The sequence below is a fragment of the Zygotorulaspora mrakii genome, chromosome 6 (assembly GCF_013402915.1).
Source record: "Zygotorulaspora mrakii chromosome 6, complete sequence".
Lineage (NCBI taxonomy): Eukaryota > Fungi > Ascomycota > Saccharomycetes > Saccharomycetales > Saccharomycetaceae > Zygotorulaspora > Zygotorulaspora mrakii.
In genome coordinates, this window is record NC_050724.1 from 473,396 (window position 1) to 488,213 (window position 14,818).

General features: G+C 37.7%; 6 protein-coding genes and 3 non-coding genes across 9 annotated transcripts; 5 read left to right on the forward strand and 4 right to left on the reverse strand.

The window, feature by feature from the left end:
* Positions 1-167: 167 nt before the first annotated feature.
* Positions 168-1,010, forward strand: CUS2 (U2 snRNP complex subunit CUS2; the record flags this gene model as incomplete). The annotated part of the gene is made up of 1 exon (XM_037289563.1): positions 168-1,010. One exon carries the CDS (start codon positions 168-170, stop codon positions 1,008-1,010), a length of 843 nt encoding a protein of 280 aa, XP_037145458.1.
* Positions 1,011-1,210: 200 nt separating this feature from the next.
* Positions 1,211-1,282, reverse strand: HG535_0Ftrna8G. The gene has a single exon. It is a non-coding gene; the product is annotated as a tRNA-Gly (tRNA).
* A 1,636-nt stretch (positions 1,283-2,918) lies between these two features.
* HG535_0Ftrna9G lies at positions 2,919-2,990 on the forward strand. The gene has a single exon. It is a non-coding gene; the product is annotated as a tRNA-Gly (tRNA).
* A 1,538-nt stretch (positions 2,991-4,528) lies between these two features.
* On the forward strand, positions 4,529-4,601 carry HG535_0Ftrna7T. Its single transcript has one exon. It is a non-coding gene; the product is annotated as a tRNA-Thr (tRNA).
* Positions 4,602-4,714: 113 nt separating this feature from the next.
* MNT3 (alpha-1,3-mannosyltransferase MNT3) lies at positions 4,715-6,631 on the forward strand (the record flags this gene model as incomplete). The annotated part of the gene is made up of 1 exon (XM_037289564.1): positions 4,715-6,631. The coding sequence occupies one exon, from the start codon at positions 4,715-4,717 to the stop codon at positions 6,629-6,631; it is 1,917 nt and encodes a 638-aa protein (XP_037145459.1).
* A 43-nt stretch (positions 6,632-6,674) lies between these two features.
* Positions 6,675-10,772, reverse strand: PDR11 (ATP-binding cassette multidrug transporter PDR11; the record flags this gene model as incomplete). Its single annotated transcript, XM_037289565.1, has 1 exon — positions 6,675-10,772. One exon carries the CDS (start codon positions 10,770-10,772, stop codon positions 6,675-6,677), a length of 4,098 nt encoding a protein of 1,365 aa, XP_037145460.1.
* A 1,177-nt stretch (positions 10,773-11,949) lies between these two features.
* HG535_0F02460 (GPI-anchored mannoprotein) lies at positions 11,950-12,651 on the reverse strand (the record flags this gene model as incomplete). The annotated part of the gene is made up of 1 exon (XM_037289566.1): positions 11,950-12,651. One exon carries the CDS (start codon positions 12,649-12,651, stop codon positions 11,950-11,952), a length of 702 nt encoding a protein of 233 aa, XP_037145461.1.
* A 623-nt stretch (positions 12,652-13,274) lies between these two features.
* On the reverse strand, positions 13,275-13,985 carry HG535_0F02470 (bifunctional 4-hydroxy-4-methyl-2-oxoglutarate aldolase/oxaloacetate decarboxylase; the record flags this gene model as incomplete). Its single annotated transcript, XM_037289567.1, has 1 exon — positions 13,275-13,985. The coding sequence occupies one exon, from the start codon at positions 13,983-13,985 to the stop codon at positions 13,275-13,277; it is 711 nt and encodes a 236-aa protein (XP_037145462.1).
* A 234-nt stretch (positions 13,986-14,219) lies between these two features.
* Positions 14,220-14,726, forward strand: IST3 (U2 snRNP complex subunit IST3; the record flags this gene model as incomplete). The annotated part of the gene is made up of 1 exon (XM_037289568.1): positions 14,220-14,726. One exon carries the CDS (start codon positions 14,220-14,222, stop codon positions 14,724-14,726), a length of 507 nt encoding a protein of 168 aa, XP_037145463.1.
* Positions 14,727-14,818: the final 92 nt, after the last annotated feature.

Sequence of the window (14,818 nt, forward strand, 5' to 3'; positions counted from 1 at the left end):
AAGGTGGTTGCACCACGAAGACAAAATTGGATCCTCTTCGCCTTGGAAAAGCACAATCCGTTTTTCTCATTTAAGACTCAGGGAACCAATCCAATTCGGATATTGCTAAGTATGAGAACCATGAGGTGAACTATAGTTTTAAATAAACAATATTAACAGTTCATATTATGGACAAGGAAGAGCTAGAGCTCAAGTGCCATTTGAAAGAGATCAAAAAGAAAGAGCTGCAGAGAAGAAAACTCGAACAATCCAAACGAAAAGATATTACAGAAGAAAAAAAGTACGAACCGACAGCTATATACATTTCAAATCTATCAACGAAAGATATCGATGAACAGCAGCTTATAAATGAGTTCTCCAAATATGGAGCGATAAGAAAAGATCAAGAAGGTAATGTCCGATGTAAACTCTATAAAGACTCTGAGGGAAAACTAAAGGGTGATGCGTTGATCATATATGTCAGAAAGGAGAGTGTGCCAATGGCAATTGAAATGATGGATGGATATAGGTTCAAAAACTCAGTACTCGATGTGAAAGTGGCTGATTTTGAAAATCAAAGAAAGAGATCATTTGAACCAGAGGACAGTGACAATAGCGAGAAAACCAAAAAACAACAGAAAACGTTATCAGGACCACGGGAAAGTAAGAAAATGCAGCAGGTGTCGCAAAAATTCGAAGAAAATCAAGACAAGATTGTAAGAAGTATCAAAATCAGTAATATTGTTGGTATTTACGATCAATTAAGCAAAGAGGAGTTGAACGACATAAAAGCGGATATTCTTGAAGGATGCTTGGATTTTGGACCTGTTGAAGATGTTCAACTATCTCCAGATTCGGGTGAGGCCGCTGTAGTCTTCAAATATTTAAAAGATGCTCAGAGCTGTTCCAAAAAAATGAATGGGAGGTTTTTTGGCGGAAGAGAACTGGTATCATTTTTGATGAATGAAGAGGTCTCTTCACAAAGCGATAATTTGAAAAATTACGCATTGGAAGATGACCTTATAGAGTAATCTTAATTTGAGCAATCTTAATTTGAGGATTCTTAATTATAGCATTCTTAACTAGAGTAATATTAATTAGGGTAAAAGTAAAAGCCAAAGTAACCTGAAATCCAAAAATATTGAGAAGCTTAGAGTATTTGATGTTGTTGAATCTATTAATCGGTTTTTGAATCTCAGATTATTAGTAACTGCTTAAAAACTAAAAAATTTGAGCGGTACGAGAATCGAACCCGTGTCCCCACCTTGGAAGGGTGGGATGATAACCACTACACTAACCGCCCAGTAGTTCTATATGTTACATGAATCAATACTTCTTTCTACTACCTTCAGGACGATTGTTGGCATTATCGAGGAAATAATATTTGGAAAAAATGTTTATTTATAAAGAATGTTTTCTTCGGCGTTGTCGATAGTAACTTGGTTTGACATTGATGATGATACTATGATATTCAATTATAGAGATATATAATTCCTTGGTTTTCTATATCATGAATTGAGATAAGACTAATTGAACTTGGATTAACATCTGGAAAATACGTCAGTATTTATACCTAATACTTCGCACCTATTGAACCATAAGAGAGGACGACGAGTGAAGAATTTTCATCGTCATCACACCATTTCTAGTCCCATAGAACCCACAGTACAACTGTTATTTCATGTTCCATGCCATAGACTCCTTCGTAGTCAGACTCCTGAGTTGTAAACGTCTCGTGATAGATTATCATCCGATATCTTTCCATTATCGATTGACATTCTGTTAGGGTTTCATCTGACTTCGTTTATTTTGTTTTACAGACCAATTGTCTCTTTCTGATTCTTATAAGTCATCTCTTTAATATATCTTACAATCTCGATTTATATTTCAACAATGTTTTCTTCGGCGTTGTCGATACTAACTTGGTTTGACATTGATGATATTTAGAAAGAATGTTTTTATTTAGAAAGAATGTTTTCTTCGGCGTTGTCGATAGTAACTTGATTTGACATTGATGATGATACTATGATATTCAATTATAGAGATATATAATTCCTTGATTTTCTATATCATGAATTGAGATAAAACTAATTGACCTTGGATTAATATCTGGAAAATACGTCAGTATTTATTTATAAAGAATGTTTTCTTCGGCGTTGTCGATAGTAACTTGGTTTGACATTGATGATGATACTATGATATTCAATTATAGAGATATATAATTCCTTGGTTTTCTATATCACGAATTGAAATAAAACTAATTGAACTTGGATTAATATCTGGAAAATACGTCAATATTTATACCTAGCATTTCGCACTTATTGAACCATAAGAGAGGACGACGAGTGAAGAATTTTCATCGTCATCACACCATTTCTAGTCCCATAGAATCCACAGTACAACTGTTATTTCATGTTCCATGCCATAGACTCCTTCGTAGTCAGACTCCTGAGTTGTAAACGTCTCGTGATAGATTATCATCCGATATCTTTCCATTATCGATTGACATTCTGTTAGGGTTTCATCTGACTTCGTTTATTTTGTTTTACAGACCAATTGTCTCTTTCTGATTCTTATAAGTCATCTCTTTAATATATCTTACAATATCGATTTATATTTCAACAGTTTTACAGACCAATTGTCTCTTTCTGATTCTTATAAGTCATCTCTTTAATATATCTTACAATCTCGATTTATATTTCAACATTAAACTCTTCTGTCATCCTTTCAGTTAGAGTAAAGTAATAGCTTAAAGCCAATAGCCGCTGATCTCTTTTACTGGTGTTGCTTTACATTTATCATGCGCTACGAACCTCACTATCAAAAAATTCCTGGGAATAATACGTCTAATCAATTAAATAACCTTACTTTGAAGTGTGTTTGAGCCATTACTAGTTATTGATAACCAGCATAAACCTTTAAAATTATATCCAATCATTGGGCGGTTAGTGTAGTGGTTATCATCCCACCCTTCCAAGGTGGGGACACGGGTTCGATTCTCGTACCGCTCAAATTTTTTGATCTCATGAATTAATTAAGTCCGACATATAATAACGGGAGAAATAAAACACTGGCTTCTTTTGAACTTCTATCCAGGAGACTTGGGATATCTGTTCATACTTCAGCGCGGTATATTGTATAGTGATATTTGGGAAAAGATTCCGGAGTTTTCAACACCAATCTCGTTAGAAATTGCTATTAATACTGTAACATGTAGCTATGGATATATATAAATCATTTCTTATATGATGGAAGAAAATAAAAACTAATGGATTGAGATTCAATAGCTGGAAGAGATGACAATATTCATACCCGGAATTCTGCACCTATTGACCCATAAGGGAGGAAGACAAGTGAAGAATTTTCACTCTCATCCGCATATAAATCCTGCTCTCATCAGCTCATTATTCGGGCGCTGTCATCATGCTATTTTTCCAATCCTCCAGAATCCATAGCACTGCTTGGTATTTCTTATTCCACGCCATAGATTCCTCCCGAGTCAGATTCACGAATTGTAAACTTAAATAATCTGCCAACAGCTCTCTAAAATCGATTGATATTCCGCTAGGGCTTCATCTGACTTCATGCCTTCTGCTGTGTCATTGCGAAGGTTTTATTTCTGGTCCTTTCAATTTATCTGTTTAACATATCTTGTTTTTATCACAATTTTGACCGATATTTAAGCAGAAACGTTTGATCCGTATATTTATCATTGTAATATGGCAGAGTGTAGTAGACTATATTTTTGTTTTTTTCAAAAAGTCGTATTTTTATGTTTTGTACTCTTTGTGGTACAGTTTTTTTGGCAATAAAACATATTTATGAATAAACAATGTTATTTTGAGAAGTTTAATTAATCACCACAGCAACAGAATTTGAGACTATTTGGAAAGTAAGTTGTTTTCGGAGTGTCGATACTAACTTCTTAAGACATTGACAATAATATTATGATATACATGTTGAACTATAGATCAATATTGTAAGATATATTTAAGAGATGACTTATAAGAATCAGAAAGAGACAATTGGTCTGTAAAACAAAGTAAACGAAGCCAGATGAAGCCCTAACAGAATATCAATCGATACTGGAAAGATATCGGATGATAATCTATCGCGAGACGTTTACAATTCAGGAATCTGGCTACGAAGGAGTCTATGGCATGGAACAAGAAATAACAGTTGTACTGTGGATTCTATGGGACTAGAAATGGTGTGATGACGATGAAAATTCTTCACTCGTCGTCCTCTCTTATGGTTCAATAGGCGCGAAGTATTAGGTATAAATACTGACGTATTTTCCAGATATTAATCCAAGGTCAATTAGTTTTATCTCAATTCATGATATAGAAAATCAAGGAATTATATATCTCTATAATTGAATATCATAGTATCATCATCAATGTCAAACCAAGTTAGTATCGACAACGCCGAAGAAAACATTCTTTCTAAATAATTATTTCCTCGATAATGCCAACAATCGTCCTGGAACATCTTCCTCAATAAATCGTACATACACAACAAAGTTCACTCAGTGACAACGTGTTTTAGAGCTTCTATGGCCAAGTTGGTAAGGCGCCACACTAGTAATGTGGAGATCATCAGTTCGACTCTGGTTGGAAGCATGTAATTTTTTTTATAATTAAAATACTGTAAATTATAAGAACTAAAAGAGGTATTTGTGAGCTTACTTGCTTTGAAAACATCGCCCTTCTACAGAGCTGGGTGAATTTGGTCTATGACTTCAATACTGCGACCTGTCGGAAGGTCGAGACTTTTCAAAGGCTGGTTTTTGAGGAGAATTTTGTTACTACTTTCTGTAACCTTGATCACTTATTTGGCGCTTTCCAATAGTCAACTCGATGACGAGGAATTCGGGGGTTATGCTCATGCAAGACATGCTCGCGAGTTTTCACCGTTTCATTGGATACAAAGAAGAATGGACAAGGCGACTGCTGATGCCAATAAATCGAAACCGTCGTGGCTAAATCCGTTCAGCTATTTGCCTTTAACATCTGGCATAACAGCAGTTGAATCTAAGGTGCTATTAAACTGGGAGGATATCTCCAAAGCACAAAAGTGTAGATACATGATCGATGCCATATATCGGACTAATGGAGACTGGAGTAACAGCAGAATAACAGAATTTTCGGGTCAAGATTTGGACGATGTATTGATATCACTATTGGGCGAAAGATTAAGATTATTTAACTATTGTTTTGCGTCTACCGAAAAGACCACAATACAACAAGTATTAGACGTCAAGAGTGTATTGAACCCCAGTGACTCACTGGGTATTTCGCCGAATGATTTCCTGCGAAGAATGTTTCCCTTTTTAAGAGATGTAAATGCAAGTGATGAACCACTGTGGCCTATCATAACGGATTTAAAAACTGGTTTGAAACTAGCAATACCAGAAGTGCCGGCTGACTTTAATGAGAATTTTTGGTTTTACTGGAGAGAGTATTCTCAAGGAAGAGGGATTGTGATAACTTTAGCTGAAAGCACCAAGACCCTTTTTTTCAATCAGCTAAAAGTGTTGGATTACATGAAGAATAAATTGCCTATTCAAGTTGTTACGAAAGGAACTGAGTTTTCTGCAGAGTTTGTCGAAGAACTGTCAAATGTCGTCAGGACATCAGAGCAGCGTGTTTATCTTGTTGACTGCGCAACTGTGCTGGATTCTGACTTTTCGCAAAGATTTGTTGTGAATGTTATCAATAAATGGTTAGCGGTTATTTTCAATACATTTGAAGAGATGGTCCTCCTCGACGTTGATGCTGTTCCATTCATTTCATTAGACGTATTTTTGGATGATCCTCAGTACAAATTGAACGGAATGCTGCTCTATAAGGATAGAAACATGCCAAGCGAACATACATTGGGATATTGCATTGATATGCTAGCTGAGGTAGAACCATCTTATCAAGAAGAAAATTTAATCAATAGTAAATTGAAATTTGCCATCAATGAAGTGAGCTTCGATGATGATAGTGAAGAAGCTACAGTTTTCAGAGGTTTCTTTCACAATAAATTTCTTCATCATGTGGATAGTGGATTAGTCGTGATAAATAAATCGAGTAACTTGAATGGACTACTCTTTTCCTTCATGCTCAATCTAGATGCCAAAATGAGAAGATGTGTCTATGGCGATAAAGAAATTTTTTGGCTAGGTCAGTTATTCGCAGGACAGAGTTATGCTATTTATCCTGTGGATGGAGGTATTATTGGGCCGCTCGTTGAGGTGCCAGCTGAAAAGAGTTCGACTTCAATATATCAGATATGCGGCGCTCAGATGGCCCATAGCAGCCGAAATGATCAATTACTATGGACAAACGGCGGTCTGAAAACCTGCAAGATCACAAACAGTGCAGACGCGGATTTTCAAAAAGATTTCGATTATTTTGAAAATAGATATGAGAACGCTGAAAATTTGAGAAGTATCTATGATTCCTCGCTAAGAATTGAAGGCTTAATTATACCTAATACGAGTGAAAATCCCTGGATGCAACTTCAAGAATGTAGTGGATACATTTATTGCGCAACTGCATTAAAGGATCGTGACTCTTTTGAGGAAACAGGTCATTTAATAACTTTTGAGGAGGAGACACAAAAAAAATTGAGCGAGATTGCGCATATTTGGAATCGATCTTAAGCTAGAGATGAAGATAATAAACATTGTATACAAAGAACAAAAATTAATACGAATTTACGTGTTTCTTGACATATTTTGAGCAAAGTAATTTTTGCAAGAAGTTTTTAGTGGTCGAAATCCACCCAGTACGAACATAAATCACATAGAATCCAGCGAACATGGCCGCAACATTAAAACCAATGAACGCCAACTCTATTCCAGAGTTTCTCCATATATGGCTGTAGCTCATGAATTGATCTTTCAGAAATTCATCACCAATAGCGTATGCACAATACGCACAGATGCTAGTAGAATTGGGATTTACCATTTTCCCGCCAAACTCATCAACGAAGTCTTGCATAAATTCCCCACAAGTCTCACCAAGCGGTGGCATGGTAGGGACAACTTCCATTGGCTTACAAATAACAGGTCTTTCATGCAATAAAAGGCTGACGAAATTTTCAACAAAGTACGTGTAAGGTGAAGCTCTATACATAAACTTCCAAAATCCAGGCATCAGTGAATAAGGTTGCATCACACCACAGAATTCCGCCGTAAAGCTATAAAGGAAAGCAACAATCACAGCAGCCGTTTGCAAGTTGGGAGTAGAATATATCAGCCACATACCAAAGGTCAAATAATAAAGTGAAAATACAATGTAGTTTAGATAAAAGACGCCTGCAATATGGGGTGCGAAACTGTATCCACAACAGAAATAACAGCATAAGAAGAATAAAGTTGAACTTGCTATTGCTAGAGGTATTTCTACAATTAGCTGAGCAAGTAGAAAGATAGACCAGTGGTAGGTATTGGTACTAGCTTCTCTCGTCAGGTAAACACCTTTAGCCTCCAGAGCCTTATTTTGTACCTGGTTTATCAATGCAGATGAAATACAAAGTGACATGAAACATAAAAATGTTGCATTTTTGAGACCCGTAATGTTGTATTTGGTGTTCCAAAATGAAAATCCAACAAAGAGACCAGCCCCACCATTCAATGCAAATTTGGAAATCACATAAGCCCTATCTCGTTTCATGCATAAATACTGTCTCTTAGTGATTAACAACAACTGTTTAGTATAAGATACTTCCTTTCGCACCGATCTTGTGAAATCTATTGATAATTCGAGAGCTTCCTGTTCCAAATTTTCTCTCTTTTCCGACACAATTTCATTCTCTAACGAATCATTCCAAATTTGGGGCCAATTCATGACCTTCCCTCCAGTATTTTCTTCTTCCTCTTTAATGCCCCCATTGTGTCCAACAACGTCAATCACGAAGTCTGCCGGATTGTCACTTTCACCATCAAAGGTCAACGTTTCATCATACTTCAAAAAAAAACGAGCAGCACTTTGAGCTGGCCCGAAGTAAACACATTTCCCTCCGCTTTTTAATAGCATTATATTATCAAACTGACTGTAAATGGCTTTGCTAGGCTGATGAATTGTACATAAGATTGCCTGCCCTTGCAAAGAGAGCTTTTTCAAAAACTTCACTACTGTCATAGCAGCTTGGGAATCCAGACCTGATGTGGGCTCATCCAGTAGTAAAAGCAAAGAAGGCTTCGTGACAAGTTCTACACCAATTGAAAGCAACTTTCTGTCAGTGGGTGTAAGATCTCTCACAAGAACATTAGGATTTAACTTCAGTAAATCTGATATCACATTAATGTACGACTTGTCCCCGTCTCCCCGTAAAACGCACGAAACTTCAAGCGACTCAAGCACAGTCAGCAGATCAAGATGTACATCTTGCTGTTGCACAAATCCAATACTGCGACTGAATGCAGTCAAATTCTCAAGGGGTTTTCCATCAATGAGAAATTGCCCGCTTACAACTCCAGATTTAGTCATTCTTGAGAATATGTTCAACAAGGTTGTTTTACCGGCTCCCGATTCGCCCATTAGTGCTGTCATCCCAGTGGCAACGAAACCAGAATTTCCATCTATTAGTTTCATGCCGTTGACCGTGTACTCTATATTGCTCCATGAGAAGACGTGATTTTGAGATTCAACATATGTACCAGTTTCCATGCATTCATCAGATTTTGATATGATATTCTTTTGGGACATAAATAAGTCAATCGACGAGCTAGAACTATGGTCGGGACGCTCATCTTGAACCATGTATCCTCTTGAGGATTTTCTCGCTGCGTTATAATCATGAAATCTACCCAGAATTTCATAATCCGTCATTTTGTTGAACAACGGAGGGACATACTCAGCTGCCAGCAGCGAAATTACCAACAGGAACGCCAGGAATCCCAATAAGATACCGAAGTTCCTCCAAACGTGCCCATAAGTGTAGTTAAGAGCTTGCTTCAAATAGTCCTTTCCATATACGAATGACCTACCTAAGGTGGCTCCTTGCCAAGCGCAAGTTTTATGGCTGAAAGGAACATCTGAATAATTTAGGCCTCTCGGAACAATCATTTCTGAGCAATCAAGTTGCAGATTGAAGAGTTCATTACTCAATATAGCTTCCATAGCAAACATCGCAGGGTTGATGTAGGCAATCCATACGAACCACGGATGCATGTCCTGAATGTATATGACATATGATGCGTACATTGCAATTGCTAACAGCACTATACCTGCAACTGAGTTTGCAATTGATATATTTGGAGTAATGAAAGCTATAAAGGAGAACAGTGATACCATGGTGAAATTGAATATGCTGAGAAATAGAAGAAATGTGAAGAAACGAGCAGCATCAGCTTGAAAGTGAGCTAAAAAATACAGTATTATAGTGAAGAGAATCACAATAATAAGTTTGAAGACATAATCATGAATAGTATTCCCAAATGCTTCAATCCATCTAGAATAAAAGTGTAGCTTAACTTGCTTATTCACAACCATCTGCCTTTGGAAAGTATCTGGTATATCAGCTAGAGCCATAAACGTGAAAAACAATACAGCAAAGAAAGTCAAAGAACCTTTCGAAAAGGAACCCAGTGTCGTTAGAGGAATATCATAAAACAAAGACCCTGTGACAAGAGCCTCAACAACTGCCGACACTACTTGTGCAAAAATAAAACCTTTGTCACCAAGGAGTCGCTGAAATGCTCTTCTTGTACAACAACGAATTTGTGTACACCTAGTAGTATCGAATAAGGGGGTTAAATCATCATCATTAAACCGGTCACACCCTTCTTCAATCTGTCTTGACGTTATATGTTTCCAATTATCATGATTACAAGACACAATCCATTTTTGGTGGAGATACTCTTCGAAATTTGGTGTCATTACTTGAAAATGAGGCAGGGTCATTTTCATGCCATGCTCAGTGGATTCGGGTCGGAAGTTTAAAATGGATGTTAGATATTCAATGACACAGAGATTTGGATCTTTTGGGATTTCCAGGGTACAGGTGAAGTATTCAAGACACTCTTCAACGGTGCCGTAAAACACTTGATAAGACTCTGATAGTAGTAAAATCTTGTCGAACTTCTGGACTATCTTATCACTCGCTTGTGAAATCTTGACAAAATTAACAGATTTTGTAGTCTGGGTCAACCTTTTCAAGGTATTTAAGAATTCAAGAGCTGTGGAAGAGTCAAGGCCCTTTGTGGAGTTATCCCAAAGATAAAAGGATCCATTAGCAATAAATGTTTCGAGAATAGAAATTCTTTTCCGCTCCCCACCTGAAATACCACGAATAGCTTCATCGCCTACTCGTGTATCTGCCACATTTGCCAGACCTAGCTCTTCCAACAAGGCATCTCTAAGCTCATCACGCTCACTCTTCGATAGAGAGAACTTACAATCTAACGCAAAATCAACAGTTTGCTTAACCGTAAGAGTTGGGAAATGAATATCGTCCTCATTATTGTAAATGATATGTTGGGGACATTTTGTGGAAAAGCTTTTATATTCGTTATCCTTAAACCTGATGGATCCCTCTGGAAAGTAGGACATACGATCATGATTCTCGAATAACGCCTTAAAAAAAGAAGATGATGACTTTCCCAATACAAGCACCATTTCCCCACCAACCGCCCTGAATACCAAATCATTTAAAAATGTGCCGTGCTTAGCACTATTCTCTATATCAAAGTCCTCAGAATGATTATTAATGAAATGATTTTGATCCAATCTTATTGAAGCCCCATCGAAAGTAACTGAACAATCAGGTATACTTCTGAAATACTTTGAAAAACTCATGCCACCTAAACAGAGAGACTCGTATGACTGGTAAGTGTTCGAGATATCAAGACGAGAATTCCGAACGATCAAGTGAACAAAACCAGTAGAAACCAACTACTTGAAAGCTTAATAGTATTTCCACAAATATTGGCCTTGCCCTTTTTTAATAGATCCAACGATACAGTGACAGCTCCTTCAACAGAAACTTTGGACTCTAGGGTTATAAATATCGGAATGAATGTAGGAAGGATGTAATGCCTAAGCAAGCGCTGCAGATATACCAAACTGCATAAACTAGAGTAGCATTATAATTAGGTGCAAACATAGGCACACACAATTAATCCAGTAAATTATAGGATATGTTGTACTTCAGCGGCTTTTGCCCATCGATCAAAAATGGGTATGTTGCTCGTTCCCCAGATTGAAGGCCTGAATGCAAAAAAAGCCAAAAGTGAAAAAAGTACTGCATCTCTTTTAATTCCCAAACAATGTCCTTTACGAGAGAATGGCTCGTATTTTGTTTCATTTTTCTGATTGAGCTTTACGTCGTAGTAGAGTTGGACATCAATGTAGAAGTACAATCCCTGTATATCTCAAATAGCAGGTGATAAACGAAATCATAAAGTGGCAGCCATTTAATAGGAATAACGCTTTCAAGGATGGACTACACCCCCCTTGAAGTCCCACTTCAAATTATCCAACGCAGCTCTGCATCCACTTTTGATGACTAAGTGTAGCTTCTTAAAACCGTGCAAGAAAAGCGTTGACAGAAAGAATCGCTTGTAAATGAAAACAAAACAACCACCGCCCTTTCGGAACTACTTTACGATTACATGTCATTCCAGTAGCAATACAAGCCATACTTGATGAATGTCAATGACAGAGATGTCTATCTTTCATGGATGATTACTTATCTGTTGCGTGTCTAAGAATTTGACTGAGTCTGCTTATGTCGTGCGAAGATGTTTATTGCACGCAGTAGTGATGTCTGCGAATTCTAGCTTTTTCAGATTTGGACCTAAATATTTGAACTCCCGTCATTGCTTGAATCAGTTTACAGTGAGTGTACTTGAAATACTGGCAATGGAGGTTAAAAAAAAATCTTGTGGACTCTATATATCAATATATATATATATGTATATGTATATATTACCATATGTGGCTAATATTCATCTTCAGGAACGATGGAAGCGATTCATAATAAAAATGCGGCTGCACCGACACAGCCAATTCCCATACCGACGGCTGCTTTAGCCGCACCGTTAATGGTTTGACTTGCACTTGGCACGGCTCCTGTCGAAGAAGAGCTCATAGTGGATGACATGATCTCAGATGAAGAAGCAACCGTAGAAGAAGCAACTGCAGAAGAGGCGACTTCAGAGGAAGAGGAAGCACTTGAAGATGAGGAAGCAACTTCAGAGGATGATGATGCACCTGAAGATGAAGAAGCGACTTCAGAGGAAGAGGTCTCACTAGAGGAAGTTGCTGCACTAGAGGACGAGACACTCGATGTTGAGGGAACAGCGCTCGAACTACCAGTAGTTGATGTAGAGCTATCACTCTCAGATCCTGTTGGAACCGTGCTCATGGCGGCTGTAAGTGCTGGTGCCAATCTACTAGAATACCAGGGTAACTCTCTAACCAAGGTATTGACCTGATCAAAATCAATCTCAGAGTAATAAGTTGTGTAAGAGTCATCTGTAGCAGTAGCCATGGCCATTCCGATTTCCATGATTGCAGGTGGGATGTTAATGGTTGTCATAACGCTCATATAATCTTGCAAATGCCCTCTCGCATCACTTAAAATAACATTGATCTCTGCTGATTGGATAGGCTCGATTGCAGATACACCGGCAACAGCCAAGGCGATTAAAATTGCGGATTTAGTTAAGCTCATCTTAAGTTTATGATTGGCTTTTTGTTAAACTTGGAGTGGTGGCAGTTGCAAGAAAAGGACTTCATGTCGACACATTCATCTTCCTTTATACAATCTATTCCAGTATTCTAGACCATCGATTGACTCAACAGTTTTGGCTTCCAAAGTCTTGGCCGAATTCGTTTAAATTTTTAAACGTCGTATTTCTCGTTTGTAGGCAGGCGGCCTTTAGACTAGTAACACTAGTGAAAAAGATGAGAATCTGTAGATATTACCCTAATAGTCACAGCATTAATGTGACTGTGATTCCTGGGAGGTAGAAGAATATGTAAACTCGTAAAGGAAAAAAGATTGGCGGTACCTTTCCCCATAAAAACAAACCTCGGCATCTACTAATCATATGTAGCAACTATGGATTAGGAATGAACAATGCTGGCCCAAAAATGATCTTCACGTCATTATGAGTCAAAATGCAACAATAATGACTGCTTTGTTGGGCTTCAACAATCCAATTAGGATTTTAGCCACCCTCTTTAGAAGCTAAACGATGCGTCACGGAATCAAATAGGAACATGAGAATTAGTGGCTAAGTGAATATGTTACCTAATATGTGAACAAATAATGATTAATGTACGGTCTATCAGTTAGCGAAACGACTTTAAAATCACTCTACGATCCTTTTGTGCCTGTTTAGCCGGTACACCGAAAGTGATGTCCTGAGCAACAAGTTCATCTGCCTTGACAGACACCTTCACGTAATCTAAAAGTTTCTCTAGATCAACCTTAGCTGATGGAATTCTGACTATTCCATGAACATCACCAATTATGTGATCGCCTGGATATATCACCTTCTCAGAGCCATCATTGATCAATATTGTCAGACTAACATTTACCGCAACTGGTTTAACAACCTTATTAGGTCCACAACTACTCAAACCGTAGCTGAAGACAGAGTGTTTCAGCTGTTGATGTTCTTGGAGATCTCTGATGCGACCAAAAACTGCGGAAGCTTCCGATTTCAAATACTGCGCTCTTGTAGACATCAACCCGCCATAAACGGCTTGCGTTATTCTCACATAAGGAGCATGATGTGATTGCAGATCTTTCGTCAAAGAAATAACTAAAAAAGATCCTTCCGGAACAGAGTCAATATAATTCACAGCTTCCCTAGGGTCGTCTATAGGCGCAAAAAGAACTGTATAAGCCTTTCCAGCAACAGTCTCCTTTGAGTCGTTGCCGGACCAACGTGTGAGGTTCGGAAAAAACCCTCCATCCTCAATATTACAGAAGTTGAGTAGTCCATCAGATATATCACATGTGGAGTACTTGGATAACTCCTCACAAACAACTCCCATTATAGTGATATCGGTGACAAGATATTTGCGTCCTCACGTGAAAGTTTAAAATCAGCTTGATATGTAAGCCTTGTTTGATCACTGTGAAATTGTATATGTTATTTCAAATGATTCGATCTTTACCTTCTTATATGTTAACCTTTATGAGTGGCGGAGGTCTTCAGATAAGAGAGTGCCTAGGGGCGACAAATGCGAGTCAAAGGAAATCATCACCAGAAATAAAAACAACGCAAAATGAATCAAATAAGAGCCATTCAAAAAATCAATGAAGCCGAACTACAGAACGGTATTCTCAAATCTGAAGTATCTTGGCACAACGAATACAAGAACCAGGCGTACGTATTCATTGGTGGACTTAGTACTCTTTTAACGGAGGCAGATATCTTGACTATTTTTTCACAATTTGGTGTCCCAGTTGACATTTTCCTAGTTAGAGATCAAGAAACTGGAGATTCTAAGGGTTTTGCTTATTTAAAGTATGAGGATCAAAGGTCAACGATCCTCGCAATTGATAATTTAAACGGTGCTACTATAGCGGGAAGAGCAATAAAGGTAGATCACGCCATGTACACACCAAACAGTAATTATCAGCGATATCGAGAAGCTGTACAACAAGAGTTGAGGAGAGACAAAGTGGAAGTACCTGCAGATCTTCGCATAGGAGAACAAAAGGAACGAAATGCGGATGACGATAATGACGCTTTCTCTGATCCAATGGCCGGATTTGCTAGCGATAAGTAACAAGTGAAATCGATATGAGACAGTCTAATTTTGAAAATATACTAGATTTACATATAGATTATTTATACTCTTGAAAGGTGATTACCATTTGT